At 42.2% G+C, this 16,481-nt stretch overlaps 1 protein-coding gene across 4 annotated transcripts in view; it reads right to left on the bottom strand.

The window, feature by feature from the left end:
• The window catches only part of heatr3 (HEAT repeat containing 3), a 43,857-nt gene that overhangs the window by 10,479 nt on the left and 16,897 nt on the right, over positions 1–16,481 (bottom strand). For all 4 annotated transcript variants that reach the window (XM_087995889.1, XM_043706947.2, XM_043706945.2 and 1 more), the window contains exons 6-7: positions 7,523–7,663; positions 6,417–6,706 (exon numbers count right to left, since the gene is read on the bottom strand). In XM_087995889.1, the coding sequence (XP_087852015.1) occupies positions 6,417–6,706; positions 7,523–7,663 (431 nt within the window). The remainder of the gene's footprint in view (positions 1–6,416; positions 6,707–7,522; positions 7,664–16,481) is intronic.

The raw sequence follows: 16,481 nt of genomic DNA, 5'->3' as shown, positions 1-16,481 counted from the left end.
GCTAGGTGCACTAGTCAGAGGGAAATGGAGCTGGGTGGGTTACTCGTCGGTGTGGACTGGTTGGGCCGAAGGGCCTGGTTCCACACTGTAGGGAATTTAATCTAATATCTCGTAAACGAGTGTTAATTCCTTAAGTAGGCAGATGTTGGAGTCATCAGAAGTCAACTATTGCCTTTAACACACTTTCATTCCTGACGGAGGGCTTATCCTTGAAATGTTGACTCTCCTGCTTTTTGGATGTTGCCTGCCCTACTGTGCTTTTCCAGCAGCACACCTTTGGAACGCTGGCTCTCCAGCATCTGCAGTCCTCACTTGCTCCTCCTTCTGATAACTTCTGTCCAGTTAAGGCAATAAAATTAGTATCAGTTCCCTATCTATCTCAACATTAACCACTTTACACCACTTTTCAAAAAAAAATTGAACAGGTTACTGAGAAACTATGACTTGTGGCAACTGGAGGATGAAATAGGCTTTGTGTGATGAGTTAATGATGTGGGGGGGTTTAAACTAATTTGGCAGGGGGATGGGATCCGGACTTGTAGTCCAGCAAGTAGGCTAGCTGTTTGGCAGGATGTCCAAGAATGTAGGGAGGCTGTGAAGAAGGTAGCACTGACAGGGAATACTTGCAGACACAGAGATGGGTTCAAGTGCGTATACTTCAACGCAAGGAGTATCAGAAATAAGGTGGGTGAACTTAAGGCGTGGATCAGTACCTGGGACTACGATGTTGTGGCCATCACGGAAACGTGGATAGAAGAGGGACAGGAATAGTTGTTGGAGGTTCCTGGTTACAGATGTTTCAGTAAGATTAGGGAAGGTGGTAAAAAAGGAGGGGGGGTGGTGTTGCTAATTAGAAATGGTATAACGGCTGCAGAAAGGCAGTTCAAGGGGGATCTGCCTTTGGAGGTAGTATGGGCTGAAGTCAGAAATAGGAAAGGTGCAGTCACCTTGTTGGGTGTTTACTATAGGCCCCCCAATAGCAGCAGAGATGTGGAGAGACAGATTGGGAAACAGATTTTGGAAAGGTGCAGAAGCCACAGGGTAGTAGTCATGGGCGATTTCAACTTCCCAAATATTGATTGGAAGCTCTTTAGATCAAGTAGATTGGATGGGGCGGTGTTTGCGCAGTGTGTCCAGGAAGCTTTTCGAACTCAGTATGTAGATTGTCCGACCAGAGGGGAGGCCATATTGGATTTGGTACTCGGTAATGAACCGGGACAAGTGATGGGCTTGTTTGTGGGTGAACATTTTGGTGATGGTGACCACAATTCTGTGACTTTCACCTTGGTTATGGAGAGAGATAAGTGCGTGCAACAGGGTAGGTTTTACAATTGGGGGAAGGGCAAGACAGGATCTGAGGAGCAGAAGTTGGGAGCATAGGCTGTCAGGGAAGGATGTCGTGGAAATGTGGAACTTTTTCAAGGAACAGATACGACGTGTCCTTGATATGTATGTACCTGTCAGGCAGGAAAGAAATGGTCGTGTGAGGGAACCTTGGTTGACGAGGGATGTTGAATGTCTTGTAAAGAGGAAGAAGGAGGCTTACATAAGGTTGAGGAAACAGGGTTCAGACAGAGCAGTGGAGGGATACAGGATAGCCAGAAGGAACCTGAAGAAAGAGCTAAGAGAGGGCATGAAAAATCTATACATGCAAGGACTGCATACAATCAACACAGGAATTCTTGGACATCATCAGAAACATACACATAGACAAAGAAGAAACCATGATATCATTCGACGTGAGGGCACTGTTCACTTCGATTGACAAAACCTTAGCCAGAGAAACAATAGCCAACCTACTGGACATACAGAACAGAAAACAGGACCCTGAACCTATCAACAAAGACGGCATACTTAAACTACTGGACTTGTGCCTCACAACACACTTCACATTCAACAACCAGATATACGAACAAATCAACGGAACACCCATGGGATCACCAATCTCGGGACTCATAGCAGAGGCAGTTATGCAAAGGTTAGAACAAACAGTCCTACTACAAATTCAACCCAAACTCTGGGTCAGATATGTCGATGACACATTTGTAATCATTAAAATCACGGAAATAGAAAAAACACACCGGATCATCAACGCCACACTCACAGGAATCCGATTCACGAGAGAAGAAAAGGATAGCCAACTCCCATTCCTAGACGTGATGGTACAGAGAACACCGAACGGAGAATTCACTACAAGGGTATACAGGAAAGCCACACACACAGACCAAGTCCTAAACTATGAAAGTAACCACCCCAACACAAACAAACGAAGCTGCATCAGGACACTATTCAAAAGGGCCACAACACACTGCAGTACACCAGAACTGCAAAAAGAAGAAGAGGAACACCTATACAAGGTATTCGCCAAAAACGGATACCCGCGCAACTTCATCAACAGATGCCCAAGAGAAAGACCACAGAACGAGGACATACCACAACCAAAAGGACTAGCCACACTACCATACATCAGGAGCATCTCAGAACTGACAGCCAAACTACTGCGACCCCTAGGACTCATAACGGCACACAAACCAACAGCCACGCTCAGACAACAACTCACCAGAACGAAGGACCCGATACCCAACATGAGCAAAACTAATGTAGTGTACAAAATACCATGCAAGGACTGCACAAAACACTATATAGGACAAACAGGAAGACAGCTAACAATCCGCATACATGAACATCAACTAGCCACGAAACGACACGACCAGCTATCCTTAGTAGCCACACACGCAGACAACAAGCAACATGAATTTGACTGGGACAACACTACTATCATAGGGCAAGCCAGACAGAGAACAGCCAGGGAATTCCTAGAGGCATGGCATTCATCCACAAACTCCATCAACAAACACATCGACCTGGACCCAATATACCAACCACTACAGCGGACAGCTGAAACTGACAACCGGAAGCGGCAGGGACAGACCACTATAAACACCGGAGGAAACATCAAAGAAGCGCTTCGCAGGAGGCTCCCAAGCACTGATGATGTCGCCTAGCCAGGGGACGAAACGTTTGCAACAAAAATTTCCAGCTCGGCGAACAGAACCACAACATATATCCTAGGATTATGTGGGAAGCAAGAGAGGAAATTGCAGTACCGTTGGCAATGATCTTTTCGTCTTCACTGTCAACGGGGGTGGCACCAGGGGACTGGAGAGTGGCGAATGTTGTGCCCCTGTTCAAAAAAGGGAATAGGGATAACCCCTGGAATTACAGGCCAGTTAGTCTTACTTCGGTGGTAGGCAAAGTAATGGAAAGGGTACTGAGGGATAGGATTTATGAGTATCTGGAAAGACACTGCTTGATTAGGGACAGCCAGCATGGATTTGTGAAGGGTAGGTCTTGCCTTACAAGTCTTATTGAATTCTTTGAGGAGGTGACCAAGCATGTGGATGAGGGTAGAGCAGTGGATGTAGTATACATGGATTTTAGTAAGGCATTTGATAAGGTTCCCCATGGTAGGCTTATGCGGAAAGCCAGGAGGCATGGGATAGAGGGAAATTTGGCCAATTGGATAGAAAACTGGCTAACCGGTCGAAGTCAGAGAGTGGTGGTAGATGGCAAATATTCAGCCTGGAGCCCAGTTACATGTGGAGTTCCGCAGGGATCAGTTCTGGGTCCTCTGCTGTTTGTAATTTTTATTAATGACTTGGATGAGGGAGTCGAAGGGTGGGTCAGTAAATTTGCAGATGATACGAAGATTGGTGGAGTTGTGGATAGTGAGGAGGGCTGTTGTCGGCTGCAAAGGGACTTAGATATGATGCAGAGCTGGGCTGAGGAGTGGCAGATGGAGTTCAACCTTGCCAAGTGTGAGGTTGTCCATTTTGGAAAGACAAGTAAGAATGCGGAATACAGGGTTAACGGTAGGGTTCATAGTAAGGTGGAGGAACAGAGGGATCTTGGGGTCTATGTTCAAAGATCTTTGAAAGTTGCCACTCAGATAGAGCTTGTAAGAAGGCCTATGGTGTATTAGCGTTCATTATTAGAGGGATTGAATTCAAGAGTCGTGAAGTGATGTTGCAACTGTACAGGACTTTGGTTAGGCCACATTTGGTGTGCAGTTCTGGTCGCCTCACTTTAGGAAAGATGTGGAAGCTTTGGAGAGGGTGCAGAGAAGATTTACCAGGATGTTGCCTGGAATGGAGAATAGGTCATACGAGGATAGGTTGAGAGTGTTAGGTCTTTTCTCGTTGGAACGGCGAAGGATGAGGGGTGACTTGATAGAGGTTTATAAGATGATCAGAGGAATAGATAAAGTAGACAGTCAGAAACTTTTTCCCCGGGTGCAACAGAGTGGTACAAGGGGACATAAATTTAAGGTGAAGGGTGGAAGGTGTAGGGGAGATGTCAGGGGTGGGTTCTTTACCCAGAGAGTGGTGGGGGCATGGAATGCGCTGCCTGTGGGAGTGGTAGAGTCAGAATCTTTGGTGACCTTTCAGCGGCAATTGGATAGGTACATGGATGGGTGCTTAAGCTAGGACAAATGTTCGGCACAACATCGTGGGCCGAAGGGCCTGTTCTGTGCTGTATTGTTCTATGTTCTATGTTCTTAATGTCTGACCAAATTAAAGTCACCGAGTCGTAGAGATTTACAGCACAGAAACAGACCCTTCGGTCCAACTCGTCCGTGGCAACCAGATATCCCAAGCTAATCAAGTCTCACTTGCCAGCACCCGGCCCATATCCCTCCAAACTCTCCCTATTCTTTTACACAAACAGATACCTTTTAAATGTTGTAATCGTACCAGCCTCCACCATCTCCCCGGCAGCTCATTCCATACACGCACCACCCTCTGCATGAAAAAGTTGCCCCTTATGTCCCTTTTATATCCTTCCCCTCTCAAACTAAACCTATGCCCTCTAGTTCTGGACTCCCCCACCCCAGGGAAAAGACTTTGTCTATTTATCCTATCCATGCCCCTCATGATTTTATAAATCCCCTCGTCCTTTGACGCTCCAGAGAAAACAGCCCCAGCCTATTCTTCCTATATCTCAGACCCTCCAGCCTCAGCTTGCAACAGATAAGTGAAGAGAGAGAAGACAAAAAAGGAAGTTACAATAAGGAATTATCATTTTGCTTTTTGTCTGTTAACAGAGTAGCATCAATGACCATGTTCAAACCTACCACACTGCTGTTGCTGATGGAAAATACTGCTGAAGGAGTTAGCAGAGGCATGCAATTATAGTATAAAATGCATCTATTTAAAACTAACAAGAATGATGATTATTTAATTCTACATTAATAATTTTAGCATTGGAGAAATTTTAAATGGCCAACTCTACAGCAGTGTGTGTGTAATTGCAAGTCTCAAAGTGTTCGTCTTCTTCGCAGCAAGATAAAGGATAAGTCTGATTTGAATCTAGTTTGAGGAAGCAAAGAATAAATCTAAGATTAGTGTTTTGAACTTAAATGAAGGCAATAAAGATATGAGGACAGGACTTTCTAAAACAATCTGCGATATTTCACGCAAAGGGTGGTACGTGTATGGAATGAGCTGCCAGAGGAAGTGGTGGAGGCTGGTACAATTGCAACATTTAAGAGGCATTTGGATGGGTATATGAATAGGAAGGGTTTGGAGGGATATGGGCCGGGTGCTGGCAGGTGGGACTAGATTGGGTTGGGATACCTGGTCGTCATGGATGGGTTGGACCGAAGGGTCTGTTTCCATGCTGTACATCTCTATGACTCTATTAGACTTAGGAGTTGGTCAGTGTAGCTACAGGTGTTGACACTGAAAGAGATATTTCATAAAACAAACAAACTAATGCTCAAATCTATTTTCTAGTGAAAAGGATAGGTGCTGGGATGCACCATTTGCAGGGATGCACCATTTGCAGGAAACTAAGGAAGTGAAAAACATTACCAAGTTGAAAGAATAAGTCTGCAATTCTGATCAGATTAATGGTGGGTTAAAAGATTGAAAATATTTTGCTACAACTGTACACTGAGTTGGTAACATCACATCTGGCTGCACATATAACATGGGTGTACAAAATTCTCTTTCTCAGAGAGCTGGAGAGGCAAGGTCGTTGAATATTTAAAAGACCAAGTTCAATTGATTCTTGACCAGAAAGGTAGTCAATGAGTAAAGGAGTAGACAGGAGAGTGCAGGCCACAATCAGATTAGTCTTGATCTTACAGAACAGCAGAGCAGATTGGTCTTGCTCCTAATTTGTTTGTTTGTATTAATTTAAGCGACTCATTGTTCCATAACCTGCTGCATTAGATATTCCACTCATTTGTAAAACAAATTCTAAATAACCTCAATATGTTCCAGGATTTCAATATTTCAACAATTAGTAAACAAAGAACAAGCTAAAACACCCAAAAGTGAATATTAGTGAAAACATTTAAGATGCAATAGAATGTAGCTTAAAGCATTTTAGGATCATCATTATATACTTACTGGCAGAAGGTCAGAAATGTCATCATTTATCATGTTCTCTGTTTTTCCTTGATGTGCAGTTTTCTGCATCCCATCCTTTAGGTTGGAAACAGCATCACCTGCATCAATCATTTCCTCCTCCATTTCAATTTCTGCCTCAACCTTAGGCATTGCATGAGCAGCCTCCCCAAGATTCAGAATGATCTGGTTGGTGTTCTTCTCCAAAGTTTCTGACAGAATCCTTATAACAGCATTTATTGTGTTTGCCTGACTGCTGATGGGTACAACACTCTTCACATTCCACACAGTACCTAAAGGCAAGTGTCATTTACAATCATAAATATGCACGTTAAACTTAAGTACTCCAGTGACTGCAGATTAGAAACTTCTCAAACCACTAGACACCATTGTCCCTCACTATTCACAACTGATGTAGCATAACAATTACATTGCCGATAGCAATGTAATGTATTCTATTACACCCTGTTTGCTTTGATTATTAACAATTTACCATTTGTAGGCCATAGTAACATCAGTGAAGTGAAACATACAAATGCAGATAATGAATTGTGCAAATTTCTCATGCACTTCACACTATTCTGCAATGACAAAAAAACCAGAATTACCCAGATGCAATGAACCCAAACTTTAGAAAAAACACTTCCACAGTTTTCTGATATTAAACAAGGCATGTGATTTGGATTTTTCCAACTTTTACATAATTTAACAACAGATTAATAATATATTACTTGTTGTTATTTGTTTGTTTCTGTTTGGCTAAAAAATTTGATAAATTTTAATTGAAAGCGATGCCTTACTGAAAGCTTTTCAAAATTAATGCTAAAACTAGGATCTAAACTGACTCCTGAAGAAAGAACTGAAGCAGCCATACATCTCCCCACGTTCTTAGTGTGTTGCAGCCATTTAGAGAAAAGCCCTTTTTCAAGTTCTACACTGACTTACTTTGACCTGTAATATTTTTAAAAGTATTTATCGCTAGGCTTTTAGCAGCTTCATCGATACCCAGAAATCACATCTGATAATCAAGTAAACTGAATGAATGCTTCCTCATCTTGGATAGGTGACCTTAGGAGAATTTCAATTTGCTTTTCCTTTGCACACTTTACCTGCTGCGAGTGTCCTCAACAGCATATGCTCCATATTATCTTCTGAGGACAGAAGCACCATTTCCAACACTTGGAGCGCTGAGGGAATTAAAGATGGCAAAAGCTCGGCATTGTCTTCACTGATTGTTTGTAGACAATAAGCTGTGGATGGAAATATCAAATCCACTTCAGTCACGTTCAGCCTCACGTGTAAAAACTCAACTTACCAACAGAATGAGTTGCTGCCACTGAAAGTCACCCTGATTTATGCATCATTTTAATTATCTGATATGAATTGAAAGTACTGTCACATTTTGCATCGTGATGCACACATGGTTGTCCTTAATACCAATCTTGATAATTCACAGTCTAAAATCAGAACTGCACCCAAAACTTGGCAAACATATCTGGTCAGTACCAAGGATAAAGCTTTGATCCCAATCCATACAGATCTCTGGAAAATGGTAGTGGTAATGCTGCAATTAGCCTCCATGCCCTGGAACTATTGGAGGGAAGTCCGCCAAGGATCTCCTCCCTGATTGTCAGCCAGTGATTGCATACAAATATTTGCAGCAAGATAATGTACCTGACAGCAGAAATGGACTCATTCTGAAATGAACATTTTACCAACTGCATCACTTGATCTAAATGAGGAACTTATGTATAACCTACTTAAAAATGAGGTCAAATCTGGCAAAGGAAGCCCATCATGTGCTATGTCAGTCTCAGCAGCTGTGGCAGATGTTGCTTACATTACATTTCATCAGAGATTTCTACCCACCCGAAGCCAGTCATCCAGGCTACGTCTGGGAAAAAGACTACTTTGCTTGGAGCTAAACCAACCGAGGTGTGTGAGGCTGTGCTACACCACCTGCTAAAATCCACGCAGTATAACTGTCCAAGAGTACACGCTGTGCAAACTAAGCAGGACTATAAATGGTTTCACTCTGTAATCACTTGCAACCCAGCCAAAGGGGTCTGTGAAAAGGCACACAGGCAGTGCACTCCTCTCAGTGGTACTCATGGGGCAATCTCAAAGACTCAAAGTTGTAGAATACTAGATCCAGACTAGCTTTGTGTTCTGCTTATTCGTGCATGGAGTGCAATGCTCCACAAAACTAGCACCCTAACTCAATGAACAGTGCCCTTCCCACCAGAATACATCTGCTTCAGTGAGACAGCAGTCAACAAGCGAAGACAACTGTTGGCCAAGATCGTGCACAGCACATAGGAACTGGCACCACACAGGGTAAACCATGAAAGGTGTTTATTGAAGGGGTAAGCTCAAGCAGTGCCAAGCTACCCAGGCAACACCTGGCAGTTTCTGCCAAGTAATACACAAGAGTGCAGCAAAAGCAAGATACTGGAGCTTAAAGTGCTAAAGCAGTACATCTTTCAGGCTGAAATACTGGAGTCACACCAGAAAGCTTATTGGGATATTTGACTAGCACAAGTACAGTTCTAAATTAACGAAATGACAAGAGGGAATTTGGATCAAGTAAACAAAATCAATTATATTTCAAGATTACAGACTGGATTTCATTGACGACTGATTGGACTTTAGTTGTCATTTCAGTTTGTTTACTGCTTGTTGAGCAGAATCAAGATACTTGGAACTACATAAATCATCTGAACCTGCATTATTTCAGTCATGTGAACTGTGGCTTGTGAATTGTTTTCCTTTTCTGTTGTCATTAATTACATTAAAAAGAACATACAAGATCAAACAGGTAAACTGGAGATGCACCATCCTATTGACCTGCAAGAGACAAAAGGTGAAATCTCAATATCTGGAAGGCAACAAAGCTAATGACTGGAAGCAGCTGATACATTGAGAACACTGAACGCAAGAGATACAAATAATCGATGCTTTCAACCCTGTTGATGCCATTGACCAGGTTTATGAAAAATAGTTTTCAATGTATTTCCAAGGGAAAGGGAGCTATATTTAACCCCAGTATGCAATGGGTGTTCAAGAATTATCTATTCAGATCTGATAGAGCAGCAGCTGATAGAAAATGTTCTGTGAACACACAGGTTTGCACTGTTAATTTTTAGAGGTCACTTGAGTTAATGAAATTATGTTATTTCTGAAAAATACTGTTTTAAAGTTAATCTTTGTTAATGAAGCTGCACATCGAAAGAATTACAGTTCTGGATTCACGTAATATAAATCACAAGAAGACAGCTTCAAGTACGTGTAAATGCAGACTGATTTATAGATATTTTTATATCGATCTATTCTGACATATTATGACGCACCTCCAGAAAAGGCAAGTCTTGAAACAGGCCAGGCTTATGCTATCTCACTCCCAAATTCTCCTTTTACACGATATAGGATGCTTTTAAACATTTAATTAAAAGGGTCCATTTTTGAAAGCTTTTCAGCAGGCATAACTTGTCAGAAGTGGAGTTAAACCGAAGTGTTGATGATAACAGAGATAATAAGGTTGATGGCTAACAGTATAACAACCAGCATTGGGTATTTTGAAGTTTCTGTCAAAGATTTGCGCAACACATAACCAATTAATTAACTCGTAATTAAAATAGGAAGGTGGAACTCATTCTACCGTGAGGCAGTGAAATTATTGTAATAAAACGCTGCACTGTACTTTAGATAGCGACACTTGGGAATTCAGATTCAGGTCGACCTAGAAATGCAATCCAAACAACTGGTGGTTCATTAATCATCATAACAACACATGAAAGCTATTAAATACACAACTGAGTTGTTACAACAAGCAACAACAGATAAGTAAGCACTAATCCACACATCAACCCCCACACCCCACCATGCATTTATTTTTAATGAAACAGAAACAGCACCACAATAATAAAGCATTCTGTACTTCCTGTGACAAACACAGTTGTTGATTCTCTCTTGCCCCCCCACCCCAAGTGTGCGTCTTTTTTTTTGTTTGTTTGAACATGATCAGAAGCAACACTCCTTCAATGTAATGTTTAAGATGCAGCAAATGCCCAACAGAGACCAAGTGAATAAGTAATTTGTGTCACTAAGACAGATTTCAGAGATACCAATGAAAGGGCAGCTATGCTCTCAGGGGTTACCTAGGCTAACCCCACGCCTGACAACATCCACAATATCATACATAGCTTGTTGTGATGCTACAAACATGTAATCATGTGATAACACAATACTATGTCAACCTAAAGTTAATTTAAATACACAATCACAATCTTTCAGCATTTATGCCATTACTCAGAATTTCTGTACTTAATTTTCCACTTTTTTATTGCTCTCAAACTTTTACAAATGTATTATGCTTTACATCACTAGATGGCACCAAAGTGATCAAGTCACATTTCAATTTCTTGCATTCCACTTGGTATCACACCTCTAAATGAAAGCAACTCTGTTCACAGGGAAATAGTGCATAATATTTAAAATGGAATAATAAAGGTCACAGTAAAAGCAGAATGCTATATTTTCAGTTAGTGTGCAAAGTCATTCCCTGCAACAACAACTGACCCAGTCCCACTCCTTCTCCCTGTGACCTTGCAAATCTCTCCACTTTAACTAAGGACACACTTTGCTTTTAAAAGGCGCAGTTAAACAGCCTTAACCAAACCTTCATGCAGTTGACTCCAAATCCTAACCCCCACTGTGTAAAAACAATATTTCCATTACATCACTATTATTCAACTTGCTGATCATCTTAAATCATTATCTTCCTGTTCTGAACCTTCTTCCAATCAAAACAGTTTCTCTGTCCAGAGCCCTCATGGGCTCATGTTGTGCCTCTGTCAAATTTCCCCTCAACTCATTTCCTGCAGAGATATCCTGGAGCTGAGATGACTGACCTCCAACAACCATAACCATCTTTCTATGACTCCAACCAGTATAGAGTTTGTCCCCTGATACCCATTGATTTCAGTTTTGCTGGGGCTCCTTGATGCCACGCTCGGTTGAATGCAGCATTGATGTCAAGCGCTGTCACTCCCACCTCGCCTCTGGAATTCTGCTCTTTTGCCCATGTTTGAACCAACGCTGCAATGAGTGGCCCTGGCGGAACCCAAACTGGGCATCACTGAGCAGGTTATTGCTCAGCGCAGTTAATTACACCTTCCATAATTGTACAGATGATTGAGAGTATTCTGATGGGGCAGTAACTGTTCGAGTTGCATTTGTCTGCCTTGTGTGTACAGGACATCCCAAGCAATTTTCCACATTGTCTGGTAAATGCCAGTGTTGTAACTGTATTGGAAGAGCTTAGATAGGGGAGCAGTAAGTTCTGGATCACATGTCTTCAGTACTATTGCAGGAATATTGTCAGGGCCCATAGCCTTTGCAGTATCCATTGTCAATAACCATTTCTTGAGAAATCATTCAGTGAATCAAATTGGCTGAAGACTGGTATCTGTAATGCTGGGCACCACTGGAGGGGGCTGAGATGGACCATCCACTCAGCACTTCTGCCTGAAAATTGCTGTGAATCTTATCTTTTCTTTTTCTTATCTTGTTCACTGACGTGCTGGGCTCTTCTACCATTGAGGATGGGGATATTTGAGGAGCTTCCTCCTCCAGTGAATTATTTAATTGTCCACCATCATTCATGACTGCATGTGCAGGACTGCGCAGCTTAGATCTGATTTGTTAGTTGTAGGATCGCTTAGCTCTGTATACCACTTGCTCCTTATGTTGTTTGCCATGCAAGTAGTCCTGTTTGGTAGCTTCACCAGGTTGACACCTCATTTTCAGGTATGGTTGGTGCTGCTCCTGGCACGCCTGCATTATCCATTGAACGAGAGTTGATTCTCTGGTTTGACAGTAATGGTTGAATGGGGAGAGGATATGCTGAGCAATGAGATTGCAGGTTGTGCTTGTGTAAAAGTCTGATGTTGATGGCACACTGGGCCCCATGGATGCCCAGTTGAGTTGCTCAGTCTGTTTGAAATTTGTCCCACTTAGCACAGTAACAGTGCTACACAACTCAACAGATGTAATTCTCAATGTGAAGGCAGGACTTTGTCTCCACAAGGACCGTGTAGTCGTCACTCTTACCGATACTGGCATGGACAGATGCATCTGCAGCTGGCAGACTGGTAAGGATGAAATCAAGTACATTTTTCCCTCGTTATTGGTTCCCTCACCACCTGCTGCAGATCCAGTCTAACAGCTATGTCCTTTAGGACCCAACCAGCTCGATCAGTAGTGCAGCTACTGAGCAACTCCTAGTGGTGGATATCCCCCATCCAGAGTACATTATGCACCTTTCCCACCCTCAGTGTTTCCCACCCTCCAAGCGTTGTCCAAAATTCATCAGCTGCGGGAGGACAGTATGAAGTAATCAGTAGGAGGTTTCCTTTCTCAGACCAATGTCAGACAGTTAGAGTTACTTGGCTAGTCTGTGCTACGGCTCTCCCAATTGTGACACTAGCCCCCCAGATGTTAGTAAGGAGGACTTTGCAAGTTTGACAGGGCTGTTTGTGCTGTTGTCGTTTCTGATACAGAGGTCAATGTCGGGTGATCCATCCGATTTCATTTCTTTGTTGAGACCTTGTAGCGATTGATACAACTGAATGGCTTACTGGGCATTTCAGGTCACCGAGAGTCAACCACATTGACGTAGGTCTCATATATATACCTGTTGAGGTGAGGATGGCAGATTTCCTTCTCTGAAGGACAGTAGTGAAGCAGATGAGTTTTTCAGACAATCAACTATGGTTTCATAATCATCAGAGTCTAGATTAAAGTGGTGCTGGAAAAGCACACCAGGACAGGCAGCATCCAAAGAGCAGGAAAATCGATGTTTCGGACAAAAGCCCTTCATCAAGATCAAAACATCGATTTTCCTGCTCCTCGGATGCTGCCTGACCTGCTGTGCTTTTCCAGCACCATTCTAATCTAGTCACTGATTTCCAACATCTGCAGTCCTCACTTTTGCCTTTCATAATCATCAGCAGATTCTTAATTCCAGATTTTTTTTATTGAATTCAAAATTCCACCATCTGCTGTGGTAAGTTTCTGGATTAATATTCTACTGATACTATCATGAGGCCATCGCCTCCCCAAGTTTTATAATATGCTTTATTAACCATTTTCTCAATCTGCCCTGCAACCTTCAACAAACTGTGCACATGTATTGCCACATCCTCTGTTCTAGCACCCAGTCTGGAATTGCATTCTCTATTTTATGCTGCTTTTCCTCATACTTCCCACCGAAATGAATCAATTCACAATTCTCTGTATTAAATTTCATCTGCCACTTTTCCGTACATTGCTTCAGCTTGTTGAAATTGATTACTCTCTTCCTCATAATTGAGATTTTCCAACTTCCGTATCATCTGCAAACTCTGGAATGAAGTCGAGGTAATGAATGCATATTCACAAGAGACTGAAACAAATACAGATCATATTTTACCTTGTGGGAAATTCATGGGAGTGCAAAATGCAGAGTTAAAAAGTTACATTGGCCAACTCGTGAAAAAGAGAAAGGCACCTAGCTATGGAGAGACACGAGAACACGGGGATTAGTTTTAAGGTTGCTGTCGCTAAAAGCCTTAAACAGCAAGGGATTCCTACCCTTCTGTGAACTGTTAGGACTACAATCGCCATTGAAAAAAATGGAATAAAACAAACCAACTAAAACGAGATCAGTACTACAGTAACTTTCCAATTGGCTACCAATTCTATTCCAGTTCCAAGAGGTTTAAAAAAAACCTTACTTTCGACACTGTTTCATTCCACAGCCATTCAACATCCATCTGATAAATTAAAAATTCAAACCTATTATTAATTTTTTTTAGAACATTTTGACCCATCTTTGCTTTAGATCTTGGCTCTCTTCTTTCTACATAGACTTCCTACACTTTTCAGAATGATTTGCAAAGCCTTGTTACCTCAATAAAACATAAACACAAAAAATATGATCAGACCTCTCTTCTCTCCATCACCTCTCCCCTACTTAAGTTACTCTCAAGTCTGTGGATTTCACAGAATCCTAAATTGTTACAGTGCAGAAAAAGGCCATTTGGACCATCATGGTTGTGCCAGCTCTCCAAATGAGCTTCTCACTTTGTACCTTTCCTTCTTTGTTCCTTTTCAAATAACCATCTGAATGCTTCAATTGAAACAGACAAGTGTAGCAAATCATCCATAGGCTGGAGGCACAAAACGGCTTGTTAGTCAGTGCAGGAATTGAAACAATGATCCCAGTGTTATTAGCAGGAGGCTCTAATCAGCTGCCACAGTTTCTTGCAGCTGGAGAGCATCTCTCTTCCATCCTTCGGTGATAGAATCATATCAAACCTTATCCTTGTTCCAAACTATTTATCAAAATGTAATGAGGCTGGCAAATTTAACAAAAGTAAAACCATCTCAAAAGAACGTAAGTCATGAATTTTGAACGTCATCTCTGATAAAAATTGCCTTGAAATTTAAGCAGCCAAGCTATGTCATGCTATTTTTAAGACTTCAAAATTAGTTCTTCATTTGATGTACAAGTGTTCTATCATTTGGAAATGAGATAAGGGAATCGGTTGACAAGCTTAAAGAATAGAGGTAAAATACTGCAGATACTGGAAATCTGAAACAAACACAGAATGCTGGTCGTGGTTGTTAAAGGTCAGTCATCTCAGCTCCAGGACATCTCTGCAGGAGTTCCTCAGGGTAGTGTCCAAGGCCTAACCATCTTCAGCTGCTTCATCAATGACTTTCCTTCCATCATAATGTCAGAAGTGGTGATGTTTGCGAATGATTGCACAATGTGCAGCCCCATTCGCAACTCCTCAGATACTGAAGCAGTCTTTGCTCAAATGCAACAATATCTGGACAATATCCAGGCTTGGGCTGACAACTGGCAAGTAACATTCACACCACACAAATACCAGGTCAGGCGATGACCATCAACAATAAGAGACAACCTAACCATCACTCTTTGACATTCAATGGTGTCACCATCACGGAATCCCCCACTATCAACATAGAGTCATAGAGATGTACAGCATGGAAACAGACCCTTCGGTCCAACCTGTCCATGTCGACCAGATATCCCAACCCAATTTAGTCCCATCTGCCAGCACCCGGCCCATATCCCTCCAAACCCTTGCTATTCATATACCCATTCAAATGCCTCTTAAATATTGCAATTGTACCAGCCTCCACCACTTCCTCTGGCAGCTCATTCCATACACATACCACCCTCTGTTTGAAAAAGTTGCCCCTTAGGTCTCTTTTATATCTTTCCCCTCTCACCCTAAACCTATGCCCTCTAGTTCTGGACTCCCCAACCCCAGGGAAAAGACTTTGACTATTTATCCTATCCATGCCCCTCATAATTTTGTAAACCTCTTTAAGGTCACCCCTCAGCCTCCGACGCTCAAGGGAAAACAGCCCCAGCCTGTTCAGCCTCTTCTCATAGCTCAAATCCTCCAACCCTGGCAACATCCTTGTAAATCTTTTCTGAACCCTTTCAAGTTTCACAACATCTTTCCCATTTGAAGGAGACCAGAATTGCACGCAATATTCCAACAGTGGCCTAACCAATGTCCTGTACAGCCGCAACATGACCTCCCAACTCCTGTACTCAATACTCTGACCAATAAAGGAAAGCATACCAAACGCCTTCTTCACTATCCTATCTACCTGCGACTCCACTTTCAAGGAGCTATGAATCTGCACTCCAAGATTTCCTTGTTCAGCCACACTCCCTAAGACCTTACCATTAAGTGTATAAGTCCTGCTAATATTTGCTGTCCCAAAATGTAGGACCTTATATAAATTAAACTCCATCTGCCACTTCACAGCCCATTGGCCCATCTGCTCAAGATTCCATTGTAATCTGAGGTAACTTCCTTCGCTGACCACTACACCTCCAATTTTGGTGTCTTCTGCAAACTTACTAACTGTACCTCTTATGGTCACATTGAAATCATTTATATAAATAACGAAAATTACTGGACCCACCACCGATCCTTGTGGCACTCCACTGGTCACAGGCCTCCAGTCAGAAAAACAATC

This window comes from Chiloscyllium plagiosum, unplaced genomic scaffold, assembly GCF_037043375.1.
Source record: "Chiloscyllium plagiosum isolate Xiang-an unplaced genomic scaffold, Cpla_swu_hap1 HiC_scaffold_17, whole genome shotgun sequence".
NCBI classification, from domain to species: Eukaryota; Metazoa; Chordata; class Chondrichthyes; order Orectolobiformes; family Hemiscylliidae; genus Chiloscyllium; species Chiloscyllium plagiosum.
The sequence above is the reverse complement of the archived record's forward strand: the minus strand, read 5'-3'. Positions and strand labels throughout refer to the sequence as shown.